Source organism: Contarinia nasturtii, unplaced genomic scaffold, assembly GCF_009176525.2.
Source record: "Contarinia nasturtii isolate CC-2019 unplaced genomic scaffold, AAFC_CNas_1.1 Cnas_scaffold_864, whole genome shotgun sequence".
NCBI lineage: Eukaryota > Metazoa > Arthropoda > Insecta > Diptera > Cecidomyiidae > Contarinia > Contarinia nasturtii.
Genome location: NW_022198211.1, coordinates 3791524 through 3809411, shown reverse-complemented (window position 1 = coordinate 3809411; position 17888 = coordinate 3791524). Strand labels below are relative to the sequence as shown.

The 17888-nt window shown below is 34.0% G+C and overlaps 1 protein-coding gene across 1 annotated transcript in view; it reads left to right on the top strand.

Moving 5' to 3' along the window:
• The window catches only part of LOC116342419 (disheveled-associated activator of morphogenesis 1), a 45179-nt gene extending 28483 nt beyond the window's left edge, over positions 1-16696 (top strand). The window contains exons 2-15 of the mRNA XM_031770025.1: positions 6403-6675; positions 11967-12263; positions 12342-12590; positions 12673-13092; positions 13161-13338; positions 13417-13772; positions 13845-14097; positions 14159-14206; positions 14280-14488; positions 14557-14693; positions 14769-14866; positions 14936-14999; positions 15067-15799; positions 15872-16696. Coding sequence (XP_031625885.1) covers positions 6403-6675; positions 11967-12263; positions 12342-12590; positions 12673-13092; positions 13161-13338; positions 13417-13772; positions 13845-14097; positions 14159-14206; positions 14280-14488; positions 14557-14693; positions 14769-14866; positions 14936-14999; positions 15067-15799; positions 15872-16186 — 3630 coding nt within the window. The 3' untranslated portion in view covers positions 16187-16696. The remainder of the gene's footprint in view (positions 1-6402; positions 6676-11966; positions 12264-12341; positions 12591-12672; positions 13093-13160; positions 13339-13416; positions 13773-13844; positions 14098-14158; positions 14207-14279; positions 14489-14556; positions 14694-14768; positions 14867-14935; positions 15000-15066; positions 15800-15871) is intronic.
• The last annotated feature ends 1192 nt before the right edge of the window (positions 16697-17888 follow it).

The window sequence follows — 17888 nt, the reverse complement described above, 5'->3', positions numbered from 1 at the left end:
ACAACATTGTCTAATGATTTATATCGTAGCATATCTTTCATATTTGACATAACATCGATCACATTCAAAATTAGAAACGCTAAATCCTCTTGTCAAGCAAGCTATTTTCTGTTAAACGGCTTTTTTGGAGTAGTCAATTTAAAGAAACTCCATCATCAAATTGACCTAAGCGATTCGAATGCGGAGGAAAATCATATTTACTAATTTGCAGTACAAGTCTAAGCATTTGCTAAATCCAATTTTGTTTATGAAAAATCGATTTATCATATCTTCAATATGCGATGGGTTAACAAAGCATTTGACACGATTTCTTGGACGTGTGTACATCAAATAACATTTAGTCGTAGCCTACCATCGTATACATTACGACGTACAAATTAACTAAGACAGTTCGAAGCGATTCGTCAATGTGATTGACGCAACAGCGATGCTCTGGCGCCATTGTCAGTAAACGTATTCACTTTGATTTGCATTCATTTTTGTCGAAGACGTGATTTAACCGAGTCTTTTTTATTGCTTTTTTGGTGCAATTAACATTTTAATAAATCCATAAACTGATTTACCTACATATTTTACGAGGCTTTATGCCGCGCACAAACTATACACATCACTGGCTGAGCCCGAAGAAGAAGAGAAAAAACTATGTGACGACAGTTAATTGCTGCAATCGATTTTATTCAAAGAAGGAGAGAGAGAAAAATATCTGTCAGTGCACTCATTAATGCACAATATAACAAAAATGAACGGAAACGAATGTGACTGAGGCAACGGTACTCACGTGAGTACGTTTTTCATTGCGCATAAAAGTCTTCGGTGTACACAGATTTATTATGCGAAGAAAACAACACAAACAACGAAAATTCACACTCAAAGGGAAAAAAGGCAAAAAGAATTCCAAATCGAAATTCTTCATCCACTTTCACTCGAGAGCAGGCGTGTGCGAATCAACTCTCAACAATAGCGCTCGTCCGTATGCAGCTTCATAACAAATGAATGCGAATGCATTTCACGCAATTAGCAACGATATTTTTTCGACGCTTTTTTAGAAGTCACTACAGGTTACCTTGTAAATTATTGCCTGATATAAAATTTATAATCGAACACTTAACTTCAAATAGTATGCGCTTGTCTTAAAAGTAAAATCTACTTAAACCAGTTGATCTATGCGGGTTCATTATTTTGAAATTAGTCTCACGTCTGAATTGAAGTTTAATTAAAATGATTGCACACACTCTCTTAATATCAACGTACAAAATCACTACAAACTCGACGCCAATAGTACACTATAGTACTCTATAGTGTCGTAGTTCATCATTATCAATTCACAGACATTTTTAAATTCAAACACTTTGTTTTCAAAGCGATATCTGATTGAAAATGAAGCATAAAATATCGGTTTGCTATTGTTTACTGCAATTTTCCCACTTTCTTATTATCATTGCTTATTTTTTGTCATGATTATGACTTAGTGTAACATTCAATTTAAATCGTAGAAATTTACAACGGAAGATCAACAACAACAACAATCATTTATAGACCGATTGTACCTTTCGGTGTGTGGTCTTTTACGTAACGACTAGCCTCAAATTCCTCTAACAAGCCAGGTCTTGAGTTTCTCTACACCAATCATACCCTCCAACATCCAAATCACATTTAACCGGTCTTCCCCTATTTCTCGGTCCATCTGAATCAGCATACAAAACCTTCTTTGGCAAACGAGACTCATTCATACGTTGGACATGACCAAACCATCTCAATCTCGACTTTCTTGCTACAACGGAAGATCTATGACCAATAATTGCACAAAATATACACTTTCATCTTCGTTGAAAGAACGCGTGCGCAAAAGTGAGATAGATCTAACAGTGGATCAAACGCCAAATAGAAGCATAATGTATAAATCCGTTTACATTATGACCACATTTTTTACAAAATGGAATACATCTTCATCCCATTGAGAAAGAGATTAAATTTTATAAAATTTGTCATATATCATTGAAATTGCTTCATGACACATTCAATGAAAAAGAATGTGAAATATTCGTGTGTGGCACTTTTGTTTGAAATTTTAACGGTGCTTTTCGTGGGGCAAAATTGATATCCGCTGAATAGTCGAAAATGTGATTGAAATGCAAACCATGCATGTAGCATACAAACACCAATACGTTTCTTCCTCGTGAAATACATGAATGCAAAACGATTGCATGAAAATGATTGAGTGATAAAAATGCAGATTTGGTTTAGCGCTACGAGAAATGGCATTTGTCATTCATGTAATACGAGATCACGACTAGAGAAATATTTTGCTGTGAATACTTGCGTCTGGTATGTGAATAGATGAAAAAATAAAAATTGATCATGTTCGTAAGTTTGCTTGCGCATTCACTTTGATGCCAAATGGCAGCATAACATTTAGTGGTTGTGAGTTGTAACATCAATTTATGTATACGGTACATACTGCCTTTTGGTATTTCTTTATTTTCCACTCACACGAACAAAAGATTCAATGCACTCTATGACGCGTTCCAATGATGTAATTGAATGGTTTTGAATGCGATTTGGAAAGAGTTTAACGGCATCATTCCAACCTACGATTATTGAATAAGATATACGATAAAGAAAAAAGATGGAAATAAACGGTGAAAACAAATTAATCCATTGAGGAATTCTGGATTATGTGCAGCACACTTTCATGGTTACAACAATACATGCGATGCAATCGAATGCCGAAAACCTGAATGTAAAAACGAAATCAAGAATATTAGCCATCGTCCAACAAATCAATCATCAAGTATTTTAATCGAAAGACACCTTCAATTCTATCGAGCATGCGTGTTTCAAGACGCACCGGCCATCATGTACGCAACCAATCAGCGCAACTAAAATATGGAAATGAGATGGTTTGATCAAGTTCCATTCTTACATTGGTTGTCATCTAAAACAAGTCTTTCTGCATTGACGGTAATTTTTGTATTAGGTCTTTTCTGTTTCTTAAAAAACCACCACGATGACATCATAATCAACAAACAAACGAGTATTATTTTATGATTAATGACTATTTACTTTAGATATTTATGTAATCGTGTAAACATGGAACACACATTACAGCAGTGTCATTGCTACCTGCACACGGTAATTTTTTTCATAAACACAACATGGACAAAGTTGATCGCAAGAGCAAACATCATGATTTGACGTAGGTATACGACAACAAAACTCACACAGACAATTCTCAACAATGTTTTTATTAAAGAAATGAGGGAAAAGTCTTTCCAATCCCGTTGAAATTAATTTTTTCAAACACGAAATCCATCTTAAGATGTTTTTTAATTGAATTGGATGACGCACGTCACTTTAAACTTATTTTAACTTTTTCAGTTGATCAATTTTGTTTTGATCATGTTTTATGATGACTCTCGATTGAGTTTAAATTGTGTTTAAATTGTGGTCAGTCAGATAAAGTAAAGTATTTCATTTCAATTAAAAAATAGTAATATCGATACAAGCCAAAAGCATATACAGACCCTCATTTTATTTCTAAAGGCTAAAATTATCGATTCATTTAAATACGATGCAACGAATATATTACTTATTTAAAAAAAAAATACTGTACATCGACCCACAAACCAAACCAAACCAAACAAATTAAAAGTTCAATAAAATAATCGTAAATTTAACGTCTTAATTACAAGCACTGGTGCGGCGCAAATAAATAAATCGCATTGCCACAAAAGTACGTTTTTTTTCTTCTTCAATTAGAATAAATTGAATGGGAAATGACCTTGAAATCAATGTAAAAAATATATATATGAATGAACTAAAAGGTACATCATTATCATTTCATACACTTAAATTGTCTTCAAACAAATACCATGCATTGAACAAGAAGAACATATAAATATTCCAATAAAATCGAATATATTGGCGAATTCCAATTTTTTGCAATGCTAAAACAGTACAGTTTATCTGTTTATGGTTGATCGTTTTGTTTTTCATCTTTTATTTCAAGGTTGATATTATGCATGCGGAATATTTTTATTTCCAGCTGATGTCGACTGTGCATATATATAGAAGATTATTGTCATTACATGGTTATAAGTACACGGGAATAAAGCGATCTGTGCGACGACGCGACTTCTTGAAATTACATTTTTCCTACGTATTTATTGCTAAACGGTTATTCAAATGTGCAAGAAACCATTTAATTTTGTGAAATAACAACCTTTTATATTGTAATTTCGGTCTGTGGTGAAGAGCGTGTTTCCTTTGCAATTGAATCAGAAGATGTTATTTTTTCTTTTATCGTCAAGAAAGAACTCACGGTGCACTTTTTTCTCTCTTACAGCGTCGGGTTCAATTCGATGATACAATAGCAAGATATTCGTATAAATGAATAGACATGGTGATCTACCACACATTAATGATAGAGTTGGTGTTCATTGTTCCGTTACTATATGTTTGTAAGCATACCCGAAGGTGCTTACAATGTATTAGTTTTTTATGCTCACTTTTTTTTATCTCGCTGTAAGTAAAAAGTCTATGATTCTCGTTTACTGCTCTTTGTGTTTGTGCGCGCGCAGGGTATTTGTACCATCGAGTGGCATTTGATATTAAACAAAACAACAACAACGAAAACAAGTATTAAAAAAGCACTGTATGCAGGAAACCGTAGCCATTTTTCACCTAAAATGGAAACACTCATACATAGTAGAGCCGAATGAATCAATTTACCATTTTGGAATTGATCTGGTTCTTCATTTTTTTTTTTTTAATGGAAATCAACTTCACCAAAAATTGAATACCAATAAAATATGGTTTTATAGCCTGTCATCACAATTTCTGTGTGCTTTCTATTTCGAGTGCTAATGTTAAAAGTGGCTTGCTTTGATTCCGCTTTCAGTCCGCCCTAATGGCCTCGCCACTTAAGGCAACGAATGAGGCCCAATCGTACAGAACACATTCGCGAAAATTTCTTTGCTCTAGTGTACGGAAAGTGCATTTCATAAACTTGAAGGAATTGTATATTTCTTTTATTTGATGCATGTAATATGTTTTTTTTCCTCAGTCATGTTTGAAAAGTTCATTCGCATTTCATATTATAAAATCGATATAGACGCTGAATATCATATAGATATATCTTGCTCCAGGTGCTGTAGTTCCGTATGTAAAATGCATTGCAGTTTCGAGTGGTAGAGCTTGTGCGAACCGCTAGAATACTTAACATTATAGTTTTATATTGATGATGTTATAAAAATGTGCTCCGGCACGTCGACGCACGCAATTGAACATATTTGAAGTTTTATACAACAATCGAGACGAAGGGCTGAGTTGAAAAGTTCATGCTAATATATTCCGATGGAAGTGGTTCACATGAGAAAAAAGGCATTGTGAATTTAAAGTACACTAAGAAGGAGCATCATCCCAAGATTGGTTCATAGATAGTTTCACAAAGTCAAAGTCAACGGAGTCATTACAATACGGATCAAAGAACTTTGGATTGGATGTATACAATGCAACGAACTCGATATTTCAAAAAACACACACACAACGAGAATATTTTTTTTTTTACTTTCATCAACATTCGAACACATACTAATGTACACATATATTCCCTGTTGTGATCGTGTGTGCACCAATTTCGCTTCGATTTTAATGCCAGCGGAAAATTTCACTTGTCGATTTACATACAAAGTATGAAATGTCGTATTTTTCCGTCAACAAAATACGAATGAACAAATGAAAAGTATGTATCAAGTAACTTGCTGTTCGGATGGAATTCAAGAAAGCGACATGAGTGCTCATTGTTTCCGTTTCTTGGTTGGACAACTTAAATGGGAAGAGACATGATAAATAAAAACGCAACGATACTGCCATTTCTTATAATCACCTGACAACAGCACATTACTGAAGAAAAATGCAGCGTTTTTTTGTGAATTGCCGGTTCTTTACAGCAATACGAAAGTGCACATGAACTTATAATCGAAGCGGTTCACCCATTTCTTGTCGTTATTATTTTTTTTTTTTGCTTTGTTCGTGGCTGTTGAACAACATATTTATGGTTTCATTATTATAAGAAATTCTTCACAACCAAATGACCGATCGGTAGGCCACTTTTTATGTCGAAGAAAAAACTTAAGCTGAGGTGAAATGGTTATTTTCACACTACTGGACAGGTTTATGTGTGTATGTCTGCATATGTCAACTATACAATTTGCTTATGCCTGTATTATGATGAGAAAACAATGCGATTATTTGATCATTTACATTGAAAGTTGCTTTTGTGGAAAATGACTGTCGCAAGAAAAAAAAAACTTTTCATTGACGTCAAGAGAGATAATTTAATAAAAAAATTATTGTTAAAAATATAATAAAATTTATAAAATTCTCATTCTCTCTTTACAGGGTCTTCCCAGTTGTCCCGTCAATTTAGAAGCGCTCCGATCACATTTACCATATTTGGGTTATTGTCTGAATTTTTCGGATGATAAAAACGACCAACGTTCTGATGACGACAATAACACAAATAACAACAATATAATTAGTGATTTATATGGCAATCAGAAGGATCAGTTTGCGCCAAATTTAACGCCATTACATCGTTTCTATCGAGAACAACAACAACGTAAAAAGATGCCGGGATTTAGAGGCCGTCGCGGTCTGTGCGGTTGCTTTCAGGTACGAAATATCGAATAAAAGATTTTCGCAACATTAATTGAATACAAATATTAACTCAACTGATTGGGCTATTAAGCATAAGAAACTCAATGACAAAAGTACTTAATTCATTTTCGTCAAACAATATTTCATGAAATCCATAATTTTTCATGGTTCATAACTGATTGGTTAAAATTCAATTGCTCAAATCGCATTTAAACTCAGCCGCTGGAATTGAGCACAAGTGATATGTCGGAAGAACGAAATTCATTTATCATACCTCCTCTATTTATATGGAACAAATATGTCCATTCAATATATCAACAGTGGCACGAACATGTTTTACATTATTCCGCGGAATCGTATAGTACGGAAATTTATGCGTGTCTCTGAAAATAGTTTGATCGCTTGTCGATTGCAAAAAAACAACTACTCGACTCGCTCGAAGCGAAAATTTACTTTGCCACATTTCAATATCTCATCGATATATATATATAATATAATATAATAATTGCAATTCATGCTGCGTATTAATTGCAATGGAACTGGTTGTTTTTGTTTGTCTGTCGCTGTATGCCATCGAGTGAAAGTAATTTCGTTTTGTGAGTGTGCTTTCAAAAAATACAAAAAACCAGATTGTGATATGTATCCGATATGGTTCTGTACTTTTTCCGTTGGACGAGAGAGTATATCGCGTGGCTGCTGAGATGCGATACATAAATCGAGAGCAAAACATCCAGACACGCACATACAAATTATGCAAAACTTAATAAACATCATTTTTCTTCATCGCATTTCGAATACAAATAAATAATATCTAGTGATTTTCCTTACCGGCCGCAAACCACTTTTGGTCGAACAGGTTATTTGAAAAGTGAAACAAAAAGTTATTCAGGCACGGTACAGAAAATCGCCGATTGAAAACTTATATATGTCGAATAAATGTCAGCATTTACGGATTTTGTAACAGTGCATCAAGCGCATAGTTTTCCATCATTTACAAAAATGGCCTTAAGATATATTGAATGCTGCTGCCCTGTAACTCCACATTCAAATGGTGTTAGAAAAGATTAAATTGTAATAAATTTGCCGATAGAATATATATGAAGTAAAAACAATTACACGGTAAGCATTCAAAGTGCGACAAATGGACTTCAATTTACGATGAAGGTTGATACCGTTTTATGAAATAACTTACGCCCAAACACACGTCAAATTATTATTATAGCCAATAACCATAAAAGTTAAAACTCAATGATTTTTACACTTAATTTGTTTAAATCATTGATTTTATTATCTGTAATAAAAAAGAAACCGATTATGGATCGAAATCTATATATCTCTTAAATGGAAGAATAGAATGCCGGATTTGACAGCACATCACGATGTTTTTGACTTCTAAATTTTCACTTCAGTTTTAATGTCTATGACATGACCATTGGTGAAATATTTATTTCGAACATTTATTACTTTACTAAAAACTTTCTATTGCAGAAAAACCACCTACAAGTCCACATGCCAGCAGCTACAACAACTTTTCCTTTCATTTATATTTATATACAATATGTGTATAAATGTTGTCATCGCATGGCGCAAGCAATAAAAGAAATCCAATAATAAAATTCAAATAAAAATTTCATAAGGCATAATTGATATGCCAAATATAAATTCAGAATTTTCACCGGATTTCTATGAACCAAAAGCATATATGAAAAAAAATCGAAAAAGAAAATGTCTTAGCATTGACTTTATTGTGCAACGTGAAGTGACACGTTTAGAGTTATAACGATCAATTCAGACAAGCTATAAATGCCATTGAATAAATGAAAAAAGTGCCAGGAAACAATAACTATAATATCAAACTTAATGCTTAATGCAAAATGCATAGGCAAATCAAAGTGTCCATCCAATCGGTATTTTAGCGTAGTGCTTGAACATATCGAAACGAATATGCCGGGAGTTTTACGCATTGAAAAAATGGTTGCATTTATACCATAAATAAGAAAAGCTGCATAAAAATCGGATCTGCGCGTAAAACATGAGGCGCCAATGAAATAATATGCATAACAAACACTTGCAGTTGGTGGTTTTTTGCAATGCAATCGAACAAAAACAAACTCTCATTACACTCTCACTGAATCACACAAATAAAAAAAAACAGTATCGCTTTATCTCATTTTGTGTGGTATCAACTAGTGCCTACGCGCTCTCGAGCAATATTATCTTTTCGACTAAAAGTCGTGCATTTAATTTTCCGTATAGAAGATTAAAAAAACGACGATGACAACAACGACAAAACAACAACACGGCACTCTAATCAGCGGCAAAGCAAAACGTACATTTACCAAAAGCAAATTACTATATATGCAAAATGATAAACGGTAAATATGGGCACGAGAAACAGGAATCTATATCGCCTATCATTTGTGAAAACAAGAGTAAAAGCGGTAGATATTCACAATGAAATCTCTACTGGGAATGGCTACTTCTACGAAATTGGCACATTGTACGAACCAAAGTATATACATTGAGCAATGCACCGCTACATGAAAACATAAAATTTATTGTCAAACTAACGAAATGTGTTTTATTCAATTTTCACTTTTCTTCGGCGACGTGTATCGTTCGACAGACAAATTGCTACGATGAACGAACATTATATTCCTTTTATTATCAAATTATACATTGGAAAAATGTATTCAATACATTTTCACTCTATCGCAAGCATGATGTTTCAAACATCTTATTAAAAGAATAACTAGTTACTATCGAAAACATTCGCATACGTTAATTGCCAGCAAACGCGATGAATTATTGGTGTTGTTTCAATTTTAACCAAAATATTCAATACAATGCCACAAATTTTCACCAGCCAGTCCAAAGTTGTGTGTAATTAACATACATTGAACCTGTTCGTAATTCATATGAATCGGCCACTTCCTTACTTGTTTACAGTGCGCATAACTGACACCCTTCGAATATGGTTTCTGTTGAACAGTTATATTTAGCAAACAACGTCCTCGAATGTCGAAAATATATCGTTATAGATTTTCTTTTCATAAAGATCGCATTGATTTGGCGATAATATAAATTACGGTATATTGACCTTTAAATTTCTGCTGATATATACATATATTTAATATATTCATGTTTTTCTTCTTAGAATTATTTGTCATTGTGTTAACATGAGTTCTGTTCCGTTCGTACAACGTACAGCGTACACACTATAATAATTTATTTAACGATATTTTGCCAGTTGGTGTGACTCAAAATCAAAAATTATGGCAAATATCTTTAAGTATAAAGATGTCATAAAGAACACTCTTGTGCCACACAACGCTGCTGTGCAACAATACAAAGGCCTCATGATCAAATATGATCCAAAAACTGAATTTATATCGCAATGATGTTATTATCATGACATAAACGATCTGAATTTTTTTGGCTTTTGAGCTGCGCTTAAGTCAAGAGATATGCCATAATGCTACGCTAAATACCGTAAAATATGACCAAAATCCATGTTTATATTTCGCACGCTGAAATCCCATTCAGCCCATTGTATGCGTACATTTGTCGGAAGTTTTGTATTTGATAATGATTCTCATTACTGTTTTTTCCCCGAAGCTGACAAAATATTTATTCCATTGAACGATTATATTCTTTTTGACTTTCGATTTTCTTTTGTGCCAAAAGCCGAATGTTAAATCACCGTTTTTACCGTAAAACTATTCATTGTCATAAAGTAATAATGTGATTGCATTAAAAAAAATCATTTTTTGGCTAATGATTCGTCGAAATGATCGAAAAAATTGGTATTGTTTAATGCTATCTTTAAGCAGAAATGGATTCGTTTGTTGGTCAATGCGTAAACCTTTCACATTTAAAAGTTTTTTTACTACCACACCAATCACCAGCATTAAATCTCGGTTCAACAAATCCAAAATTCGAAGTTTAACAAATTGCTCACCAAAATCTGCGCATCGACAAAACAAAATTGGTCATATAGTATATCTAACGAAAGTTTTACCATTCTGCAAATGGATTGCCATTGTTTGAAGACAATGATCTTATAAATTACACGCATATTTATGATAATGGCATACTCATTTACCAAATTCAAAAATCTCATGCTGTGAGATTCTAATCAAGACTTGAACAGGTATAACAACAATATTTGTAGAAAGTGGCATCTTAAATATCAAATTTATTAGTTATTACTGGCTACTGAACATCCATAACAATAAGAAAACTCATTATTGGATCAACCAACCGAATTATTTCGATCGAAACAAGTTATTAACACATTTCCATTTTAATTACACTCACAATACATGAAAATCAATCATTTAGAATGTTTGCGAATAACAGTCATCAATAAACTGTTGAACTCTTGTAAATGAAAACAATTAATTTAATTAGACTTGATAAAATTCACTTTCTTCTAAGAAAGATGTCTTTATCGGTTAACCGGTCTTTATCTTACTTTTTTTCTATTTTTCATTTCGTTACAATGCTGCAAAATAGATGTTCTTCTTCTTGTTCTCGGGTCTATTTAAATCTGGTTTGGAATGAATCAAAAGTCAATTGTTTTTTTCAAGAACCCATAAATGTAAACACAATCTACTTTATTTTTTTAATATTAACTTTACTTTGTATCACAATGTTATTATTATTACATCATAGGAATAAATTTCTTTCAAAATGGCATGAAATTGATATAAAATTCAACTAAATTGTTCAAGATATTCCAGTGTTAATAAATTAGATTTAAAATCTAGTTAAAAAAAGTTATCATAAATTTTATCGAAGGTGTACTATGACATAATATCGCTAAAAACTGTAAGAAAGATGAATAAAAATGTGTTGGGATTTTTATGAATCTCATAAAGACGGTAAAAAAATTTCAGTTATTGATTCGTGTCGAATCGTGCTGGATATTTCTCTTTCGATATGAGACAATTACGTACGAGTTACGTTAAGTTAGTTGAAGGAGCAACACTATTAATACATTGCATGTGACAGTTCGATCACTTGATATTTTTTTCCTCTTTCCATTAAGTGGTCGTCACTGTAAAAGAGAAAATTGCAGCATACAGTCATACTTAAATTGTTCAAAATATCATCTGGTTGATCATAACTGTTTGTCACCTGAATATTATGCAAGCAAATCAGTTGTTTTGTTTTTAATTAGAAATCGATTCGTTATTCCAACCAATCGACTGTTGATTATGAAATTAGAAAATACCTGAAATCTGACTTGATGAAAATACTTCTGTTTATATCATTTCATCATTTTAATTTTTCATTCATAGGATGATGAACCGCCTGAAATTTGTGTGGTTGAAGGTGCGTTTACATTACAAACGCTTACACCGACTCAGCCAATGCCATCGATCGAAGAGCTTGACGCCAAGTTTGCAGAACTCGTAGAGGAATTGGATTTGACCGCACCAAATAAAGCGGCAATGCTTAGTTTGCCGCCACAAAAGAAATGGCAAATTTATTGTTCACGAAAAAGTCCCATTGACAGCACTGACGGTACGGAGGTTTCGCGGACTTCACCGCCCACTCCAGAGCATTACATTGAACGATTGAAGGATATTGCAAAAGTAAAATAAATTGTTTTTTTTTTTTTTTTTAAATAATTGCAAAATAAAACTTAATTAAATAAATCTTCATTTAAACAGCAATTCCAATCACGACCGGATGAATCTCCATGCCATGAATATAATTTTAAAATTGAATCACATACAGCATTCTTGGATGCACTAAAAACAGCATTACGTACATCAGCGCATAGTTTTGTATTACGCTTCGTGGAATTGAATGGTTTGTCTGCGTTGTTGGACATTTTACGACTACTTGATATCCGCGTTGCAAACAGTCCGATGCACAGCAGCTTGATCCAATGCTTAAAGGCATTGATGAATAACTCTGTATGTAAATCTATTTATTCCTTCTATGCTATGAACACCCTTTTATTGATGATATTTTTTTTAAAAAAAAACTTGTTATCAGACTGGTCGGGCACATGTCCTATCGCATCCGACAAGCATCAATATTATTGCACAATCATTGGCCGCTGAGAATATAAAAACGAAAATTGCCGCACTGGAAATATTGGGAGCGGTGTGTTTGGTGCCCGGCGGACACAAAAAGGTTTTAATGGCGATGTTACACTTTCAACAGTATGCCGCCGAACGAACACGTTTCCAAAGTATTATCAACGATTTGGATCGATCGACTGGCGCCTATCGTGACGATGTTAACCTTAAAACAGCAATCATGTCATTTATCAATGCTGTTTTAAATTATGGTCCAGGACAAGAGAATTTGGAATTTCGTTTGCATTTGCGTTATGAATTTTTAATGTTGGGCTTACAACCAGTTATTGACAAATTACGACAACATGAAAATGAAACATTAGATCGGCATTTGGTATGTAAACGTGCATCCTATTGTTTTACTTGAATTGCAGTATACTTAATTCACTTTTATCTCTGTAGGATTTCTTTGAAATGGTTCGAAATGAAGACGAAAAGGAACTTGCACGCAAATTCAATTCGGAACATGTTGACACGAAAAGTGCTGAAAAGATGTTTGATCTATTGCGTCGCAAATTGAGTCATTCGTCAGCTTATGCACATTTGTTGTCGTTGCTACAACACATGCTACTGCTTCCATGTATGTTTACATCGAATGTCTGCTTATTGAATTAGGATCAACAATTTAACGAATTAACTTTTATTTAACCACTTACAGTCACGGGATCCAATACACAACATTGGTTGATATTCGATCGTGTGGTACAGCAAATTATTTTGCAAAATAATGAACGACCCACCAGTGATATTATCGATCCGGACAATGTATCGATGGAGAAAACAATCCAAGATCCTGACCACAGTATCATTGAGATTGATGTGAAAAAAATCGTTCAATTGCTAGTCAAAGAAGAAGAATTGGTTGCTGCACGCACCAAAGCCGACGAATTGGAAAAGGAAAATTTGGATATGCAATCAAAATTGGCCAAAAAGGAACAAGAGTTTGACTTGCGTATGCAGGAGAAAGAAGATTTAGAGACTAGTCTAGCACGAATGCGTGAACGATTGGAAAAGGTATAATATTAAGATATAATCAAGTTTAGCTGATATATATATTTAATTATTGCTCTGTCTTATTGTTACAAGGAAAGTGCAAATCATTCGCAAACAGTGCAACGTGCATTAAATGCTGAAATGAAAATCGAAGATTTACAGCATAAATTTTCACAAGAACAACACGAGCGAATTCGATTGGAACGATTGGTATCTGAAGGCAGTATACCAGACGACCAAAAGATTTCAGGCTTAAGTGGAACCACAAATGGTTTGACACCAGCAACACCATCACCAAAATCATCAATGCCTAGTCCAGTTCCACCGCCACCACCCCCACCATTGGGTAAGAATCTACGTTTACTTTGTCCTTAAAAAAACATGTGTATTTATCGATTTTATTATAGTTATGCCACCACCACCTCCACCAGTACCGAAAGCTCCAGCGATGCCAGGTAAAGTCGTAAAGTCAAAATTATTAACATTTAGTTACATTTGAAGTATCACCAAAATGTTTATTGTTTATAGCTGCTCCAGCACTCGCCCGAACTGAATCAATCAAAAAGAATGTGCCACAGCCAAGCAATCCCCTCAAATCGTTTAACTGGTCGAAATTGCCGGATGCCAAGGTTCAAGGGACTATTTGGAGTGAATTGGACGATAGCAAATTGTATACAAACATTGAACTCGAAAATATTGACAAACTTTTCTGTGCTTACCAAAAGAATGGCGTACCAGTGAGTGTTTGATTTTTAAATATATGTTTTTTATAAAACAATCAAACATACGTGTATTAATTTTATAGAACGATGGATCAGTGGAAGATTTACGTTTGATGGGTAAGGGACGCGCTAAGATCTTATCGGTTATTGATGGTCGCCGTGCACAAAATTGCACAATTCTATTGAGTAAATTGAAAATGTCGGACGAAGAAATTTCGAAGTATGTAACATTCATGAAAATCAATAAAAAAACAATTTATTTATTTTTTGTATTAATTTTTGTGTTGTTTTACAGAGCAATTCTCTCAATGGATACAAATGAACAATTGCCAATTGATATGGTTGAACAATTGTTGAAGTTCACACCATCGACCGAAGAACGGGCTCTATTAGGTATAAAAATGTCATACACCACAAAAAATAATAAATATTTATTCAATTCTTTTCATTCTCCCCCAATAGATGAACATTCAGAAGATATCGATTCATTGGCTCGTGCCGATCGATTCCTTTACGAAATTTCAAAGTAAGATAATATTATATTTTAACAATTTGAAAAGGTAAACAATCTTTTTTTTTTAATCAATTCTTAGGATAACACATTACGAGCAACGATTACGTAGTCTTCATTACAAAAAGCGATTTATGATTGCCGTAAATGATTTAAAGCCACGAATTCAAAGTGTAATGGAGGCATCAAGAGAAGTGGCCCGCTCGAGACGCTTGCGTCGTCTGCTCGAAGTGGTGTTGGCCCTTGGCAATTACATGAATCGTGGTGCCAGAGGCAATGCGTGTGGTTTCCGTTTGGCATCATTAAATCGATTGGCTGATACAAAATCGAGCTCAGCAAAGGGCACAACATTATTACATTATTTGGTTGAAGTAGTAGAAAAGAAATTCAAAGATCTACTGAAATTGGACGAAGATATTCCACATGTACGTCAAGCGGCCAAAGTGTCATTGGCTGAAATGGACAAAGATATATCTCTGCTGCGAAATGGTTTGGTCGATGTTGGTCGTGAAATTGAGTTTAATCGCAGTGTAGGAACGCCACCAGCCGGTGATCGTTTCTTACCGGTTATGCGTGAATTCCATGCTCAAGCATCGGTACGTTTTGCCGAACTCGAAGACATGTTCCAGGATATGAAAACACGATTTGATCGGGCTGTACGTTTATTCGGTGAAGATGGTTCGGTCATTCAGCCCGATGAATTTTTCGGCATTTTCGATTCATTCCTGACATCGTTTACGGAAGCTCGTCACGATAACGAGAACTTCAAAAAACGTCAAGAAGAAGAGGAGAAGCGAGCTAAACAAGAGGCTGAGGTAAGAGTCGAATTAAAAAAAAAATTATTTAAAGAGTATATGTTAAATTTAATTTTTTATTTTTTTTCGCAGCTCAAAAAACGTACTATTGAGCGTAAAAATAAAGAAGGTCTTCTGTCTTCGGTTGCAAAGAATTTGGGCTTTAAGAAAGGCGATTCGAAAACAGCCGTCGACAATAAAGGCGAGTTCGATGATTTGATTTCAGCACTTCGAACAGGTGACGTGTTTGGTGAGGATATGGCAAAATTTAAGCGATCACGCAAGACTCGCATGGGCAATTCGAAAGATGCTAGCGGAAGTAATGCTAATACATCACCACCACGTCATTCGTCTTCGCATCGCGAAGAGAGTCGAGAACGAACAGTGATCAACATAAGACACAACTAAATGAAACCATGTATGGTGGCCGCATTTAGAGAAGTCATGAACTCAAGAACAGTTACCAAGCCAAAAGAAGGCGTACAGTAGAAATGTCCGTTTGCAATAATTTATACATAGAACAAGAAGCATTAATATATATATATTTAATAAAATAGATGGTTTTGTTACATGGAACAATTTGAATGCATATTTGCACGTCAATGTTATTGACATGGTCAAACGACTGAATATTAGATGTCTAGAAAAGCTATATAAATCGTAGTCTTAACGAAACAAAAAAAAATCAAAATTTGATGAGCAAAAAGAAGCATTTACATATTGAATCTAGTATTGTACGATTAATAGTAATTGTAAATTTTGAATTAATCCTCATTTTGCATGACCACTTTGAGTTGTTCATGAGTCAGTTTAGTCTTATTTTATTGTAATAATTTGTTTAATCAACACACATTTTATTTAATCAAGCACATTACTATTTAATAACGAAAGCAAGCTAGAAAAAAAATCTCAAACGAACCAAGGTTTTTTTTCTCAATATTCTGTATTTAATTTAAATGTTGTATATATATATTATAATTTCCTTTCGGTAATATCACAATAATAAAATAAATTTCTTTCGTTTCGATTAATGCGATGTTTATATTTATAACGCACATTCGTTCGATGTATTTCTCTTTTTTTTTTGAATGAAAAGCTAAATTTGTACAACAAAAAAACTGGCAACGATGAAATATGAAATTTTACACCGTAAAGAGTCTCGTTCACATATAGCGTTTTGATAAGCAAATCAAGTCGTGTGCATTCGAAAATATCGTTCTTTCGTTTCGGATACGTTTTGCGGATAAAACTTTAGAATCGTTTTTGCTCGAATCTTTTTTTTTTTTCAAAATGATTGTCTTTTTTTTTAGCTTGATAGCAATAAATTGTAATTAGTCTAAATTCAAGTGAACTACCAAGAAAAAAAATGTGAGATAACGTACTTTCAAAAGAACTATTGGAAGTATAAATATATAATGTCGCATTCGTATCTAACTTCACATCAATTATATGTACCATTGTTTTGACATTGACAGCTATTGTATCTTAAAGAGCGTCAAAAAATCTATTAAAAACCATCTGTCACAATGAACACAAGTTTACACACAAATTTTTTTTATTACGGTGAAAATGTCGACATTCGTGGTATCAAAAGATCATTTGCGGGAAGTGTTAATTTACTTTTTCCATTTGAAGAAAAACGCATCTGAAGCACATCGTTTACTCACTGAAGCTTATCCTGACTATGCTATAGACTTAAGAATGTGTCAGCGTTGGTTTGCACGCTTCAGAAATGGTGATTTTAATGTCGAAGACAAGGAGCGTGCCGGAAGAGAAAAAAAGTTCGAAGATGAAGAATTGGAGGCATTACTCGATGAAGATCCGTGTCAAACTCAAGAAGAACTTGCAAAATCATTGGGAGTCACTCAAGCAGCCATTTCACAACGTTTGAAAGCAGCAGGATTCATTCAAAAGCATGGAAATTGGGTACCACATGTACTGAAGCCAAGAGACGTGGAAAGACGATATTTCACCTGCGAACAGCTGCTTCAAAGACAGAAAAGAAAAGGATTTTTGCATCGTATTGTCACTGGTGATGAAAAGTGGATTCACTACGATAACCCAAAGCAAAAAAAAGCATATGTGAAGCGCGGCCAACCAGCACCATCGA